The sequence below is a fragment of the Thermobia domestica genome, chromosome 3, assembly GCF_964235325.1.
Source record: "Thermobia domestica chromosome 3, izTheDome1.hap1.1, whole genome shotgun sequence".
In the NCBI taxonomy this organism is placed as follows: Eukaryota; Metazoa; Arthropoda; class Insecta; order Zygentoma; family Lepismatidae; genus Thermobia; species Thermobia domestica.
This window is the reverse complement of record NC_137456.1, coordinates 15,877,433-15,893,205: the sequence shown is the minus strand read 5'-3', so window position 1 is coordinate 15,893,205 and position 15,773 is coordinate 15,877,433. Positions and strand designations below refer to the sequence as shown.

At 36.5% G+C, this 15,773-nt stretch overlaps 1 protein-coding gene across 4 annotated transcripts in view; it reads right to left on the bottom strand.

Annotated features, from left to right (window-relative positions):
• The window catches only part of LOC145680190 (MTOR-associated protein MEAK7), a 46,570-nt gene extending 33,371 nt beyond the window's left edge, over positions 1-13,199 (bottom strand). The window contains exons 1-3 of one of the 4 annotated variants that reach the window (XM_081750442.1): positions 12,914-13,199; positions 7,633-7,761; positions 3,723-3,932 (exon numbers count right to left, since the gene is read on the bottom strand). In XM_081750442.1, the coding sequence (XP_081606568.1) occupies positions 3,723-3,932; positions 7,633-7,761 (339 nt within the window). In that variant the 5' untranslated portion in view covers positions 12,914-13,199. Of the gene's footprint in view, positions 1-3,722; positions 3,933-7,632; positions 7,762-8,855; positions 8,999-12,734; positions 12,878-12,913 lie in introns of those variants that run through there. The other 3 variants (XM_081750439.1, XM_081750441.1, XM_081750440.1) reach the window with 3 other exon arrangements.
• Between the last annotated feature and the right edge of the window lie 2,574 nt (positions 13,200-15,773).

Below are 15,773 nucleotides of genomic sequence, written 5' to 3'. Positions count from 1 at the left end.
CTTGTTTTGATGCTTCCATGGGTAAATATCTTGCTGGTAAAATTATATTCTTATCATTTCCAAGCTTCACTACGATTCTTAATCCAAACTTTGTAGGGATCATTTGGCTAGCTAAGATTCTATAAGGTACATTCTGTTGTAAATCAGTAATCTTGGTAAATGATTTCATCACATCACGCGTGTTTAGAAACTGCAGACAAGTAGCCATGATGATGTTATCATGAATACTAACTCGAACGATACTTATATATGATGAAAAACTGATGACGTTGCATTATCATGTTCTGACGTGTACTATTGCACCACAATGTTGCCAGAGGTTTTTGCTCTAAACAGTTTCGGTTCTTTACTAATGAGTGCACAAACTTTTAAAAAATGTCAAACCAACTTTGAAACAAAAATTTAGAACAAAAATCTTTCAAACAAAATTTTGAAACGAAAAAAAAATTCAAACAAAAAATTTCAAACGAAAAAAATTCAAACAAAATTTTGAAACGAAAAAAAAATTTCAAACAAAATTTTGAAACAAAAAATTTCAAACAAAAAATTTGGAAACGAAAAAATTTCAAACAAAAAATTTTAAACAAAATTTTGAAAAACAAAATTCGAAACAAAAAATTTTAAACAAAAAATTTGGAAACGAAAAAATTTTAAACAACAAATTTTCAAACAAAAAGTTTCAAGCAAAAAAATTTCAAACTAAAAATTTTACGTTTCACGGTTAACCGTCAAACGTTATCCGGTTTTAACTATTCGATTAACAAATAAACGGTTTTGATCATATTTATCAGTGAGTGCAAAATGTTGAACGAAACCAAGATTTTTCAATGTTAAACAAAACTTAAAACTGAATACAGCAAAGATTTGAAATCAGCAACCAATCAGATTGCACGAAAGATAGTGATCAACCAATCAGATTGCAGGAAAGATAGTGATCATCCAATCAAATTGCATTAACAATAACTTTGCTAGTGTCAGATTACATCACCTTATGATTAAATTTCAAACTGTTGTAGCATGTATTGCCTTTCGTCTATGAGTCATAAGATTCAATAAGGTTAGCTATCAGATTTCAAATCAATCACCACCAATGATCTTAGACTATGAGCTGTGACTAAAGTTCAATGTATTGTTTCAAATTTCGCACCTTATGTTAAAAATTCTGTTTATCACCATTCCCAAATTTAAAGAATACTTCTCTTGATATACCTAAGTCTTAGAGTTAATCATATCATTATATGTTCAATAAGGTCAATAATGTCCGTCAATTGGTTACCTGAGTAGAACCAACTGTTTTCTAGAAGTGTGTGTGTACTCAAACTTAAGAAGTACCACAACAAAGGAAATGAATCCCTGTACACTACCTCATCAAGGACAATCACGTGGTACAACGTCTTGCTTACGTTTATATTTGGCGGGAATAATCAAAACCAATGACGCATTCTCAAATTATCCTACAAAGTTTCAATGTACCAATGTTCTGGACTCCTAATCCCATCATAGGTTAATAACTGATCACGTGATCATACTCATATTTGACAATGATTTACCCAATGAATGAGATACTATCCAATTACCAATTATTGATATGACAATAAGAAATGTATCTCCTCCCAAAATTTAAGATTGGTACACAAATACACCTGTGTCTTATGAAAAAGTAATAAATCCTGTACTTATTCAATAATAAAGCCGGTCAATAACCTTTAAATTTTGAATATTTGGTCATAAGAGGAACACCAATGGGTCCTAGAAAACGTTTACCGAATTTTGTTATTTGATAATTCCCAAATTTAAAAGGGAACATAAACATATAAAGGTAATAAACCTCTGTACATACCCATATAACGTGCTAAATAGGTGTCAATAACCTCCGAAATTTGATTTTTTGGTAGTTCTTTACCCATGAAAGGGAACGATGTGGACCATCCAAATTTATAGTGGTACATATTGAAGTCCTGTACTATGATACCAAATGCTTATATTAAAAAATTTCTAAAACCGAGTGGATGAGCCAAGATACCCCTCCCAAATTTTTAAAGGGTGCGTCAATGTACCCATGTCTTATGATAGGAAATGAACCCATATACATGACCATATAACCATATAAGGTAATAGAGCCTCATCAAAGGGGAGAAATTGGGCCAAAAACCAAACACGTGGTACAACGTATTGCTTACGTTTATATTTTTGGCAATTTTGTACCCCTAAAAGGGAACGAGGTGGACCACCCAAATTTATCATGATACATGTTGAGGCATGTACTATGATACCGAATGCTCAAATTGGAAAATTTCCAAAATTTAAGGGGTTGGCCATGGTACCCCTTCCAAATTTTTAAAGGGGTGCACAAATGTACCTATTTCTTATGATAGGGAATAGACACCCAAACATAACCATATAACCATATAAGGTAGTAGGACCTCATCCAAGAGCATAAATTGGTCCAAATGACCAAACACGTGGTTGTACTAAAATTTGGCAATTTTGTATCCCTAAAAGGGAACGAGGTTATAGTAATATATATTAGGGTCATATACTATTATACCAAATGTTTAAATTGGGCAATTTCCAAAATTTAAGGGGTGGGCCAAGGTACCCCTCCCAAATTTTTCAAGGGGTGCATCAATATACCCATATGTTATGAAAGGGAATGAACCCCTGTATACGCCCATATAATCATATAGGATAATAACACCTCATCAAACGCGATAAATTAGGTGAAAAGACCAAACACGTGGTTGTACTAAAATTTGGTAATTTTGTACCCATGAAAGGGAACAAGGTGGACCACCCAAATTTATAGTGATACATACTAGGGTTCTATACTATTATACCAAATGTTTAAATTGGGCAATTTCTAAAAATAAAGGGGTGGGCCAAGGTACCCCTTCCAAATTTTAAAGGGGTGCACCAATATACCCATGTCTTATGAAAGGTAATAGACTCCTGTATACGCTCATATAAACATATAAGGTAATAGGACCTCATCCAAGGGGATAACTTAGGTCAAAACCAAACACGTGGTACTACGTATTTCTTACGTTTATATTTTGGCAATTTGATACCCCTAAAAGGGAACGAGGTGGACCATCCAAAGTTATCATAATACATATTAGGGTCCTATACTATAATACCCAATGTTTAAATTGGGCAATTTCTAAAATTTAAGGGGTGGGCCAAGGTACCCCTCCCAAATTTTTCAAGGGGTGCATTAATATACCCATGTCTTATGAAAGGTAATGGACCCCTGTATACGCCCATATAACTATATAAGGTAATAACACTTCATCAAAGGGGATAAATTAGGCCAAAAACCCCGAAATTTGAATTTTTGGCAATTTTTTACTCATAAAAGGGAACGACATAGACACCCAATACTGATAGGGGTACATACTGTGGTCCTAGGCTACCATACCAAATTTTTAGATTTGGCAATTTCCAAAATTTAAGGGGGGTGGTCCTATGTACCCCTGTCAAAATTTAGGGGGTGGGCCAAGGTACCCCTGCCAAAATTTAGAGGGGGTGGTCCTATGTACCCCTAGGTCATTGACCCCGGGCCAAGGTCATTGACCTTTGACCTATGACGTCACAAAGGTCGGGGTCAAAGTCCAAACTTCGGCCAAGTGCCGCGATTACTACTGTGGTTCACTGAGAAACCGTATATTATTATCTTGCTGCTTATTTTAAAGTATGGAAATGGCTCTTTCACCAATACCTACCAATATCAACTCTTCGGAAGTAATTTCAGTCTTCGATCCCGAGGCTAACTGAGCCACAATCGCTGCTTTCTCATCAATTGTTCCTCTCGTCATATATACAAACAACTTCACAAATCCATCGAAGTTTATTGCTGGAGAATCGGAGTTAGGGAAGAAATATCTCAAAATTTTGGTTAACAGCTCTTCCTCAATCGCTCCACTCCACAATTCCTGAAATAAAGTGAATTCTTACTAAAAGACACGACTATATTCCGTACTGAATGTGGCTTTCGTAAGAAAACAAAGTCAATGAAAACATACCCCTTTTCTCTATAATACTGGTAATCTTGTGTCTCATTAGTCAGAATATTGGATAAAGACTACTATTACTTTACGCAAAACCTTAAGGAGAAACAGAGTGCCGCGGTGGCTCAGTGGTAGAGCGTTCACTTCTGGCGCATGGGGTCCCTGATTTGATCCCAGCTTGTGCAAACTAAACTTTGTGATGAACAAACACCGTATGCGTGGATTTCCTGGAGGGGGGCTCAGTAGTAGAGCGTTCACCTCCAGTGCTTGGGGTCCCTGGTTCCATCCCAGCTCGCGCTGTGTGGACTTTGTGGTGAACAAACACCGTGCTCGTGGGTTTTCTCAGGGTTCTCCCGTTTCCTCCCACTTTCTTCATTCCACCATTTCATTCATTGCTCATCAACACCGTCTCCTTTAGCCTACCCGGCATAACCATGGGACGTGAAACGCAAAAGATTTCATTTCATTTCATAAAAATGAAGTCAATGAAAACATATGCTTTTTTTTTCTCTAATACTGATAATCTTGTGTCTCATTGGTAAGGATTTTGGTTGAAGAGTATTATTACCTTAGGCAAAACCTTATAGTTAGCAATGCTCTTAAGACATTGAGATTTTTTTTTTTTTTTTCACTGAATAAACTGAATTCTAAATTCTCACCATGTTTTCAGTAGAAGAAGTTTGTAATGTCAAAACATTTTGCTATGCACCGAGGCTAAGGTAGATAATAGTAATCAAATGGATGATAATGGTGTAATAAACGTAGTGTGAGAAGCCCGAGAAAACCCACGCATACGGTGTTTATCCACCAAAAATCCCAATTGGAGGGAGCTGAGATTGAATAAAGGATTCCATTCATGAGTGTGTTCTACCACTGAGCCACCACTGCTTCATGTCAAAACGTGATATTCTTCTTCTTCTTTGTAATAATAATAAAGTGCAAAAAATGCGGAGACACATCAGAAACAATTGAACATCACAGGCTCATGCCGTATAATGGCCCCCACAGACTATCTAAAAAGACACAACAATGTTGCAAAAAGCAGTTACCAGTTTTTGGCCCATAACATGGAACTAATCACTGACACCAAACCATACTACAAATACTAGGGAACTCGCACGTGGCTAAGCTGTTAGCGTACGCGCCTTTGGCGTGGAAGACCCCGGGCTCGATTTCTGGAGGGAGTTCATGTGGTTCGGATTCCACGTTAATCAGTAGGTCTTATATAGCCTCGCTGCTGAAAGGGACACTAAACTAAAATCGTCTCAACAACAAATACTAGCCAAGTCCAGTACTTGAAAATGATAAATACACCTACAGGGATCGAGAAATCAGAACAGATGTAACGCTACCTGCAAACACAGACCCGACATCACTATTATCAATAAAATGAACTAAGAAGTAACCCTCATAGATTTAGCAGTACCATTAAGTCATAACATACGTACAACTTTAGTACGAAAATAAGCAAATATAAAGACCTGCCTGATGAAATCAAGAAGTTATGGAAATGTCAGAAAGTTACACTAAACCCAATCATTATCTCAACTACAGCAATTTTCCCTAAAAGTACTGTGACAAAACTTGAAGAGATAAACGCAAAACATTTCTTAACAAATCTACAAAAATCAGTAATACTAGATATCTGTTATATGGTCAGAAAGTTCTTCGGAGAATTGGGGAAGAACTCTTCAAATAATCTGCACTTGCCAGAGACGGCCGTAGATTACAAAGCTGAAACCTGTTTAAACCGAGATGATAAAATAATAATAATAATAATAATAATAATAATAATAATAATAATAATAATAATAATAATAATATATAATATATAATAATTACAGCCCGGATTTACATGCAAAATGCATGTTTATAACAACATGCAGAAACGTATGGAAAATGTTTTCTCCTTTCGGACGGACTTGCAAGGATTCGTTTGAGACGCATGTGTTGGTGCATATAAGTGCATATTTTGAGTAAATTTCGATGTGCATGCACAACTTTGCATTATACTGCATATTTCTGAATATTATTGCTGTATACTAGCATATTTGAGAGTATATCATAGGAAAGTAGGTTATATTTAAAGTAAACTGACAAACTTCGTAAACGCAGATGTAGAATAAAATGTTATACAGAATAATAGAAGACAGTATTGTATCCTATCCTAAATTAGTCCACCTGACTTGTCCTGCAAATGGTTTTCATTGTGTAGCAGAAACAATCAGATGCTAATATCTAGCAAAAAATGAAATCTTTAAGTTTTACGTCCCACGGTTATGCCGGTTAGGCTAAAGGAGACGGTGATGATGAGAGATTAGTGAAATGGTGGAATGAAGAAAGTGGGAGGAAACGGGAGAACCCCGAGAAAACTCACGAGCACGGTGTTTGTCCACCACAAAGTTCACTTGGCTAGGGCTGGGATCGAACCCGGGACCCCAAGCACCAGAGGTGAACGCTCCACCATTGAGCTAATATCTAGCAGTATACGCGCTTGTATCAAATGCAAAGAAAGTATTTCTGAAAGATCCATCGCACGTATGTATCTTTCGCGAAGTTGCGAAAAATTTTCCAGTACCTTCTCAACCAGTGGAGCTCGTGGCTAGAAGCTGTGCCGTATTATGCAGATGACTTAAATCAACTGAAGACTGCTGTAGACTCACTAATTCCTGATGATGCAGCCGCTATTTATGTGTCTCAAAAATGTTTCTCTACAAGTGACACTGAGAACAAAATTAAGTACATACACAACCACTTTTCGAGAATACCTGAAATTATCAAACACTTGGAATCCCGTAAGAATGTTTTGCAACATTCACTCTCCTTGTTGGGCGAACTCTCGCAGACTTTGTCCAGTGAAACAACTTACGGTCTTGCGGAAATAGCGTCAGATAAATTTTGCAAAGTATTAGGCAAAAATCCCGGGTACAAAAAATCTGTGCGATTGCAAATGTACTTAATGGTGAAAACATGGAATTGGAAGAGAACGTAACACAGGAAGACATTTGGGGTTTTTTCCATGCATTAGGAGCTTCTGCCGATGTAGAAAGAAACTTTTTGAGCTACAAAACGTTTCTTAATGATAAACGCAGAGGGCTGACAGAAGAAAACCTAAGGAAAACGTTAATAGTTCATTGCAACAGAGATAATTAAGATACGATATTTTAGTGAGAAACTGATATTTTATTTTCTTAGTGTATATTTCAGTGCATATGTTAAATTTTTTGAATGCATATTTTGGAGTTTGTTTGTGCATAATAATAATAATAATAATAATAATAATAATAATAATAATAATAATAATAATAATAATAATAATAATAATAATAATAAAAGTATTGAAATAAAACTACCATTCATGAAGTGTTATTTCAAGTTTATAAAGTGAACAATAGATTTGACGAATTACGTACCAATGTTTTTATAAAATAATTAATACTTTAGATTTATGTTCATACGAACGATTATACAGCAAAACCGGCAACAATATTATTGCGAAAATAAAATAAATAAACAAACCTTTTACTGCTAGAAATATTACAAGCGTAACCAAAAGAAAACCCTATTACTCTAGAAACACTTAACTCAAGAGAAATATGTTATGAACAAAAAAAGAGTTGCTTACATTCAAATTATTCCTGCTGCATAACGAGGATGTCCCACAAGCAGATTTGAACACGGTTTGTAGCTGACGTTTCTCTTCTTCTGGAAGAAGACTTGGTTTTCCATTATCTTTGCTAGCATTTGCACCCATCTACAGATAGAAATAAGAAATTAATGTAATAGACAATGCGTCTGTCACATCTTTTGGTAAACAAGTACTCACCAAGTGCTATGCCCTCAAAATCTATTTTTGAAACACTTCAGGAGTCCGTGGCTCTCTTCGTCAATGAGACTTTGAAAAATAGTGTTATGTGAATTCATCGAATTCTACTTCTGTTTTCCGAATTTTGACTCATGAATGAAGCCACGGGCTTTGCCAGAATAGAATTTAACGGCGCAGCATCAGTGAGGGTTTTTATTTAAATAAGACAGTAATATATAAACACCTTCTTATAAACTAAAAGATGGAAATTAGTAATTTATAATTTTGACATTGTTAATCACACTATTTGTTTATTTTTATCACTTGGATTTTTTAAAAATTCAGTTGTCAATCTTTCAGATAAGTCGGAAAAGAATAGCACTGTCACTACGAGAAGTGATTTATGTTCTTCATGTTCATTATACATTTACGTCATCCAATACTGTGTATGCATCAATTTGCAAACAAAGCTCCCTCGTGGCTAAACGGTTAGCGTACGCCCTTTTGGCGTGGGAAACCCGGGTGCGATTTCTGGCGGGAGCTTATGTGGTTCGGGTCCCATGTTAAAAAAAAAATGTTAAGTCTAAGCCTCATACAGCCTCGCTGCTGAAAGGAATACTAAAATCAAATCAAATCAAATTTGTAACAAACGGTTACAATTTCCTAGATGCATAATGCTGATAAACGTTTTTCTCTCTCAAATATTCGTACAACTAAGGTGATGATATTGAACGTGTTTTTTAACAGATTTTGGACTTTTCTTGGACAAAATTAGGTATACAACATTCAACACAAGAACTTTATAAAGTTCTGAATGCACTTAATGAATAAAAAAGAACTTAGCCTGAGATAATTATAGAACAAATTAATGTATGGATTGTGCTTATAGCCTATTTGAAGTAAAATATGCAATTTTACACTTTAGAAAATACTTTCGGTGAATGGTGTACTCGGCGACGCCGAGGAACGTTATCCCTTACAGGTTTGATGGGTTTAAGGTCACATGTAAATACATTAGTAAAACTATTAGTATTATTTCTTACCTTTGATGGTAACACAAGTATTCTTCAGTAAAATTTGGTTTTCCAACAACAACTTCATAACGGACAGGAATTATTCTCGGTTCTGCGATATATGACAGTAGACAGAAAAGTCTTTTCCCCACAAGTGTATCTATCATCAAACACAACTTCAAGCTGAACTTGAAATGCTTCTTTTTTTCTGCCCGCAATAAACTGCTTTCTGGTGGAAATCCTAGAAAATCTTCAATAAGCACAAAGACTCATGCAGGGTTAGTCCTATGGTCAAGAATTCTATGCGGATCTTCCCTTCCCTAACAAATTTAGTGCTTTTTTCTCTGGGCCTTGCATCTTTCCTGACAATTTCATAGATAACAAAAGAACCACTGTTTATTTTGCAATAACATTTTTCAACGAGCAATGTTTTCTCTCTTACATTTTTGGAAAAGCAAAATTTTTCTTTTGTACAAATTGGTGTGTCAAACAGTTGAACAATTAAAGAAATTTGCCACTAATCGCGGTGAAACAGAAGTTCTCCAATTGATCCAACAGTTGCAAGCAAATTTCGAACAGAAACTAATGTCCGTAGGGTGTACACGGCAGACTTTTTTCCAAGAAATTTGGTGAATTTCTTCTCCACATTTTCAGTATTTAATAATAATATTGCATACTTTTTAAAGCTACTTTTTACTTTTAGTATAGGCGGTATGTGAATTAATGGATTTTTTACAGGGTAATGGCGTGTCCTTAAGAAAATTACCATACACGCATTATCATTTGCAGTATACGAACATATTAACACATTCCTCATCAATAATATTATTTAACAGAAATTAATTTCTCCTTCATCCGTTCCAGTAATTCAAATACATACTAAATACGAGGGTCACTACGAAAGTTTTGAGATTTGAAATAACTTACATACTTAAAATCAATTTAACACTTACATTTTCTCAAAGTATTCACCATTACACTGTACACACTTTTGCATTCTCGAAAACCATTTTTGGAAGCAATGTTGCCAGTCTTTTTCTTTAAGTGTTGAAAGTTCATTTTCGTAAGCCACTACAGCTTCTTCAGGGCTGCAAAATCTCTTCCCACGCATGCGATCTTTGATCCTGGGGAAAGAAAAAAATCACACGTGGCCAGGTCAGGGCTACACGGCGGATGAATCACAAGTTAGACCTCCGTAGATTCTAAAAACTGAATTGTGATGTTGGCCGTGTGTGCGGACGCCTTGTCATGATGAAGCAGGATCCCACACAATCCAGTTCTTGGATGCCGTTCCCGAAGCTTGTGGAACACTTTTGTTAGGCAAACAGTGGTGTACTACTCAGCAGTAACAGTCCTTTGTTCTTCAAGTGGAACAGTTGCAACATGGCCAGATTTGGAGAAGAAAGTTGCGACCATCTTCTTCCCCACACTTCGCGGTCGCTTCACTTTCGTGGGTGGATTTTTGTCTGGAAAGATCCAAACTGTAGACTGGCGTTTATTTTCAGGGTCAAATTGATAGATCCAAGTCTCATCACCAGTAACAATGTCAGAGACACGTCGAGAATTGCCTCTATCAAATCTTGCAAGCATTTCTTCACACCATTCCACACACATGCGCTTCTGCTGTTCAGTCAATGTGTGAGGCACCCAACGAGATGAAACCTTCCTGAGCCGAAGATTATCATGAAGATTTTTTGTTACTGCTGGCGATCCAATGTTCACTGTAGATTCAATGTCCTTGAAAGTTGTTCGAGGACTTTCTCGAATCATTTGTTCCACAGCGGCAATGTTTTCATCTGACAGAGCTGTTGCCGTACGTCCAGCTCTCTCTTCATCTTTAAGCGATGTCCGGCCTCTTCTGAATTCACCAAACCACCGAAAAATTGTAGCACGAGAAGGAGCAAGGTTCCCAAATGCCCCCTGCAAACGGTCAAGGCTTTGTGTCTCGTTCAAACCACTTTTGAATTCGTAAAGGATCATTGCCCGAAAATGTTCTCTTTCGAGCTCCATTCTAGACAGCCGAATACTGCTCACATCAACAAACAAGTGAAGGCGATACGGCCACGCCGATAAGCGAGGCGAGTTGAAACTTGCTTCGCTTCTTTGCTCTGGATACCACTACCGAACGCAATTGTTGGAATTCAAATACTGTGCCACAACAATGCGTATCTCAAAACTTTCGTAGTGACCCTCGTATAGTATTTTCATATTGAATTTTACGTATTTACGCTCATACATAATGTATTTACTGTATACTACTGCATACAATTACCGTTGAGAGAAATTAAATTTTTGTAACCTCTCTGTAACGGACAAAAATTCCCGTCCCATTGGTGTCCGTTATTCAGAGGTTTCACTGTATTAACAAAAAGCTCAAAAACCCAGGTGGGCCCGCTTGGGCAAACTCTGTGAGCCAGCGCTATCCTATGCTAAAGTAAGGTAATTTAATCGAAAAAAGTTGCTAGTCAAGTTTAGGCACCCCATATTTTGCAAAAATTTACAGGTAAAATGCAATACTCTACATGGAAAGACATGTTTATAAGGAACAAAACTCTGCAGGTGGCAGAATTCAATAGTAAGTAATACAACTGTTCACAAGTGTAGGGTTACTAGTCTAAAATCATTACAGGTACTTCAAGACAATTCAAACAAGTGAGTGCATACGAAAGGTGACTGTCTTAGATATTATTTATGCAGGCAAAATACTTACAATAGTGTACAAAAGCTGTATTTTATGTTTACAAGTGTAACGTTACTAGTGTGAAACCACTACAAGTGCTATAGAAACTCGTGTCACTGCAAGCACACATGTTACGTTTACTTCAGCGTATACCCACCATGGTACATGTGCCTACTCTCTTCAGACGCACATTCACGGGTGCCCGCCAGCTTCGTCTAATTCTGACACAGATGGCAACGTGCTTTCTAGTGACTACATAGCATAGGCTTGTTGTGTCTTTTGCACTGTAATTTTTACGGCAGGTGTTTGGATGCTGTATTTATACGTAAATTGTAAAAGAATACGGTTAAGTGTTGTGTCGCCGGGCCATTTTAGGAAATTTACCGGGTCAATTGTAGAATTTATTTAAGTTTGTGAGGAAGAATGAGTGAAAGTCCGATAATGGGAATAGTAAAAGCTAAGAAAGTGGTTGTGTTTGTTGGTTGTTTTTGATATTGTGACACTGTATGTGGAGACGGATGGAGTATTTCTTCGGAAAGGTACACTTGTTTTACTATAGGATTGTAAAACGTACAAAAAAATTTGGTCAAGTCTTTTAACTTGCCCAGTTCATGTCGAGAACAGAAACCAAGCAACCCCTGCGGAGCTTCTAACCCGTTCCTACTACTACTAGTACTACTTATACTATGGATCCGTATAGTAATACTGCACGCCGAATGTAACGTAATCTAACGCAACTTAACGTAACTCAACCAAATATAATCGAATGCAGTACATTTTCGTACTTTTTTTCGATTTTGAAATTGGTCCGGTGATACAGCAATAATGCCAGGAAATTTAATATTTCAAGGATTACTTCTAGCAGCCAACCTGTTTCAACCATGCCAAGTGGGGTATTGTCATGTTCGGCACAAACGTTTTAAAGGATAATAAGAAAGAAATCAGTGATGAATTATAATTTTTCTTAGCAATTATATCGAGCAGTGTGCCTAAGCTTGACCTACACGCGAAAAAGAAAATACCAAACTACATGTTAACCTAAGCTGAATTTCACTAACCGAAACTAACCTAGACTATTGTGATCAAAACTAAACTAAGGTACAACGCAACCTCCGTTAACTATGTCTAAGTGCAGTAATATACAGTAGAAGACTATACATCTTTACGTACCCATCAAATAGATCTAAACTAACAGAATGTACAAATATTCATTGAAATCTAATCCTTACTGTATAAAGATTTTTGTATGACAGGCTTACGGTAAACCTGCACGTACATAATCTCTATATACTTATACCATAGAGTACTACATATTATGGTATTTATTGTTCAAGGATTATGCCACTATATGTATTTCTTGTACTAGAGTTTTAATGAAATGAATGGCTTCTCAGTAATTGCTACTTACCTTGAATCAGCTGATCATTCACTTGAGTGATACTGGAGGGAATTTTACACTGATTTCCGAGTAAGACAAAAATTATAACATACAAGCTGGTGTTCAGTTATAAAACTGCATGCATTTACTTGTATGGTAATAGCTCTCGTTTAGTAAAGTATTGGAAAAAATCCTAATACATCAACTAAATATTGCATATGAACATAGTTGAAACTTGACGCACTTGTTTTCTGCTTCCCCAGCAACCAATGGATCTTTACATTGAGTTGGTATCACTGTCGACTCTTTATATTCTACGCGCATTTTTTGATGCAAAATATGGAATTGACAGTACAATTATTTCCATACACTTCAGAAGTTTTTATTCGAAGTAATCATAAATTCGTTTCCAAATTGAGAAGTTATTAGTGTTTTAGTTTACATATTGGCTAACGAAAGGTAGTGTTTTGTTACAAATGTAAAATAAGCAATGTAAATGTCAAAGCAAATAAATAACAAGAAAAGGTATATTAGGCGATGAACCAAAGGACGTTACATATTATAACATCCTTGCAATGAACTATCTTGCCATCATTCAGAGATAATTTCGTAAAATTAATTCTATAGCCTAAGGAAGTTTCTACTAGGGATGGCCACATTTTTCGGAAAAATGGAAAATATTTTTTTCCGCAAATCAGAAAATTGAAAACGGAAAATTTTCCGGAAAATCGGAAGACGGAAAATTTTCCGGAAAACGGAAGATGAAAATTTTCTGGAAAATGAAAATGTTCACTTGGAATAGTAACATTGGTCGTCTTACATTAAAAAAAAAAAATAACGAAAAATGCTACGCGAAAACAAGTAAATGAGGCAATGCTCTTCACCATCTAGTGCTATAGAAATGCAACTCAAACTTAACAGTGGATAGGAGAGGAAAGGTCGAGTAAATCAACGACGAAGCATTCCTTCCTGCTACATCTATTTGTACACTTCCTTAATCACGTCCTTTTTCTGTTTACGTGAGGGCTTGCGGATCATTCGTTTGCACCGGGAAATTCCGATCATGCGTGTGTTTCGGGGAATCCCCAATTATGCGTGTGCCTGAGGGCAGACCCCTAGCAGTAAAGAGAGCTGGCAATGTGTTATTAATGCAACTGGTATGTTTATATTCCAATCATTTCATTGCTTATCATGATCACGGTGATCTGTCAAGGTCACAGATCCTGGGGTGCCGGGGGGAGCCCCCTCAAAGTTCATTTGGACCCCGCATTGTATTTATAAATATACAATATTTTGCATAATTTGAATTCAATTTGTCTTAAAACCCTCATATATGCCTTCTGCATCTGAATGGATCCCCAAAGTTACAGAGAAATCGGCGCCCTGATTCTATAGAATCCACACGCAGTATTATTTCATGGGCGGGAGTACACTACGGATTTCAACTGAGCTCAGGCGTTAGAACATCGGATTAACATTCAGAAGACCGATGTTTGATTCGAGCGCCTCACCCTCCCGACTTTTTTTCCCCTGTAAGTTTATTACTCAGTTACACCCGACCTATGCCATAGACTTTTTAAACCCGTAAGATAAATTCAATTCTACTGATGTAATTAAATTTTATACTGTATCCTAGTGTTACCATCTTGCAACTATAAGCGTCACGAATTCCAAATACCGGTACTATTGACTATACATACCATAGTATGTAGCACTACTTGAAACTAGCGCCAGCTATTCATATAATGATCTATCCCACATAATTCTCTTCATAACCTTTTCCGCCAATTTCTCTTAAACTGAAGGACGATTCCACCTAGTCATCGATACATCAATTCAGTTCTCAATGCTGACTTGTTATCTATGTTTTTGTATGCATTTGAAAGTTTTACTTATTATTCTACATTCATGTTTTGTTACTAAATTGTAAACTCCTAATGCATATAAAGTGTTTATTTTTTATTTCAGAAACGTAGATGATAATCTACGTGCTTCTACGTCTATGTCTCAGATTATCGCTTCACCTGGTGCAAGCTCAAATGCATCTAAAGTAACAGAAAGATCCCAGGGAAAATATTTTACAAATAAGGGAACATAGTAGGACGTAAGAAACAGAAAATAATTCTGTCTTATCTCAGAGACCCTAAAACTTGTTCTCCCGCAAGAGCAGAGGTGCTTCATAGTAAAATAAGTAATATGGTACCAAAGGATCTTCTTACTTTGCCTTTCGTTGAAGCAGTTCGGTTTCTTGAATTTATGAATGAAATAGGACCAAGTTACCACTCACCATCCGGGCAAACTGTCACTCGCCGTATTGAGGCCTTGTTTACTAAGGAGAAGTGTGGCTGCGGAATCGATTGCTTTGACAACAGATAGCTGGACTTCGTATGCTACGGAAAGTTATAATACAATCACAGCCCACTATATGCTTCTATCTAAGTTCAATAAGTTCAGTCCCTCAAATAATTGCAATAGAAGCGTGGCACACAAGGGTAAACCTAACTCAGCACTTAGCACATGTTGCAGAGTAGTGGAATATTTCAGATAAAATACATGCAATTGTGTATGACAATGCTAGTAATATCACAAGTGCGGTATGAGAACTTCCGTATGCAAGCATATGTTGTTTTGTTCAGACCCTACAACTCTTTATAAATAAGGGTCTTTCAATAGAAAAAAATCGAGAAAATGTTAAGTGTTGCTAGTCGGATTGTTTCCCACTTTAAACGTAGTACGTTGGCAACGTCAGAACTGGAAAAACAGTAAAGGTTATTAGGATTGGCAGTACAATACCTTATACAGCAAGTTAAAACTGGAACTTCTGAATGTTCAAATGAAGATTGAGTGTTCTGTGGTTCAAGTGGAAATTGTGTGGGAATTCTGAGTGTTC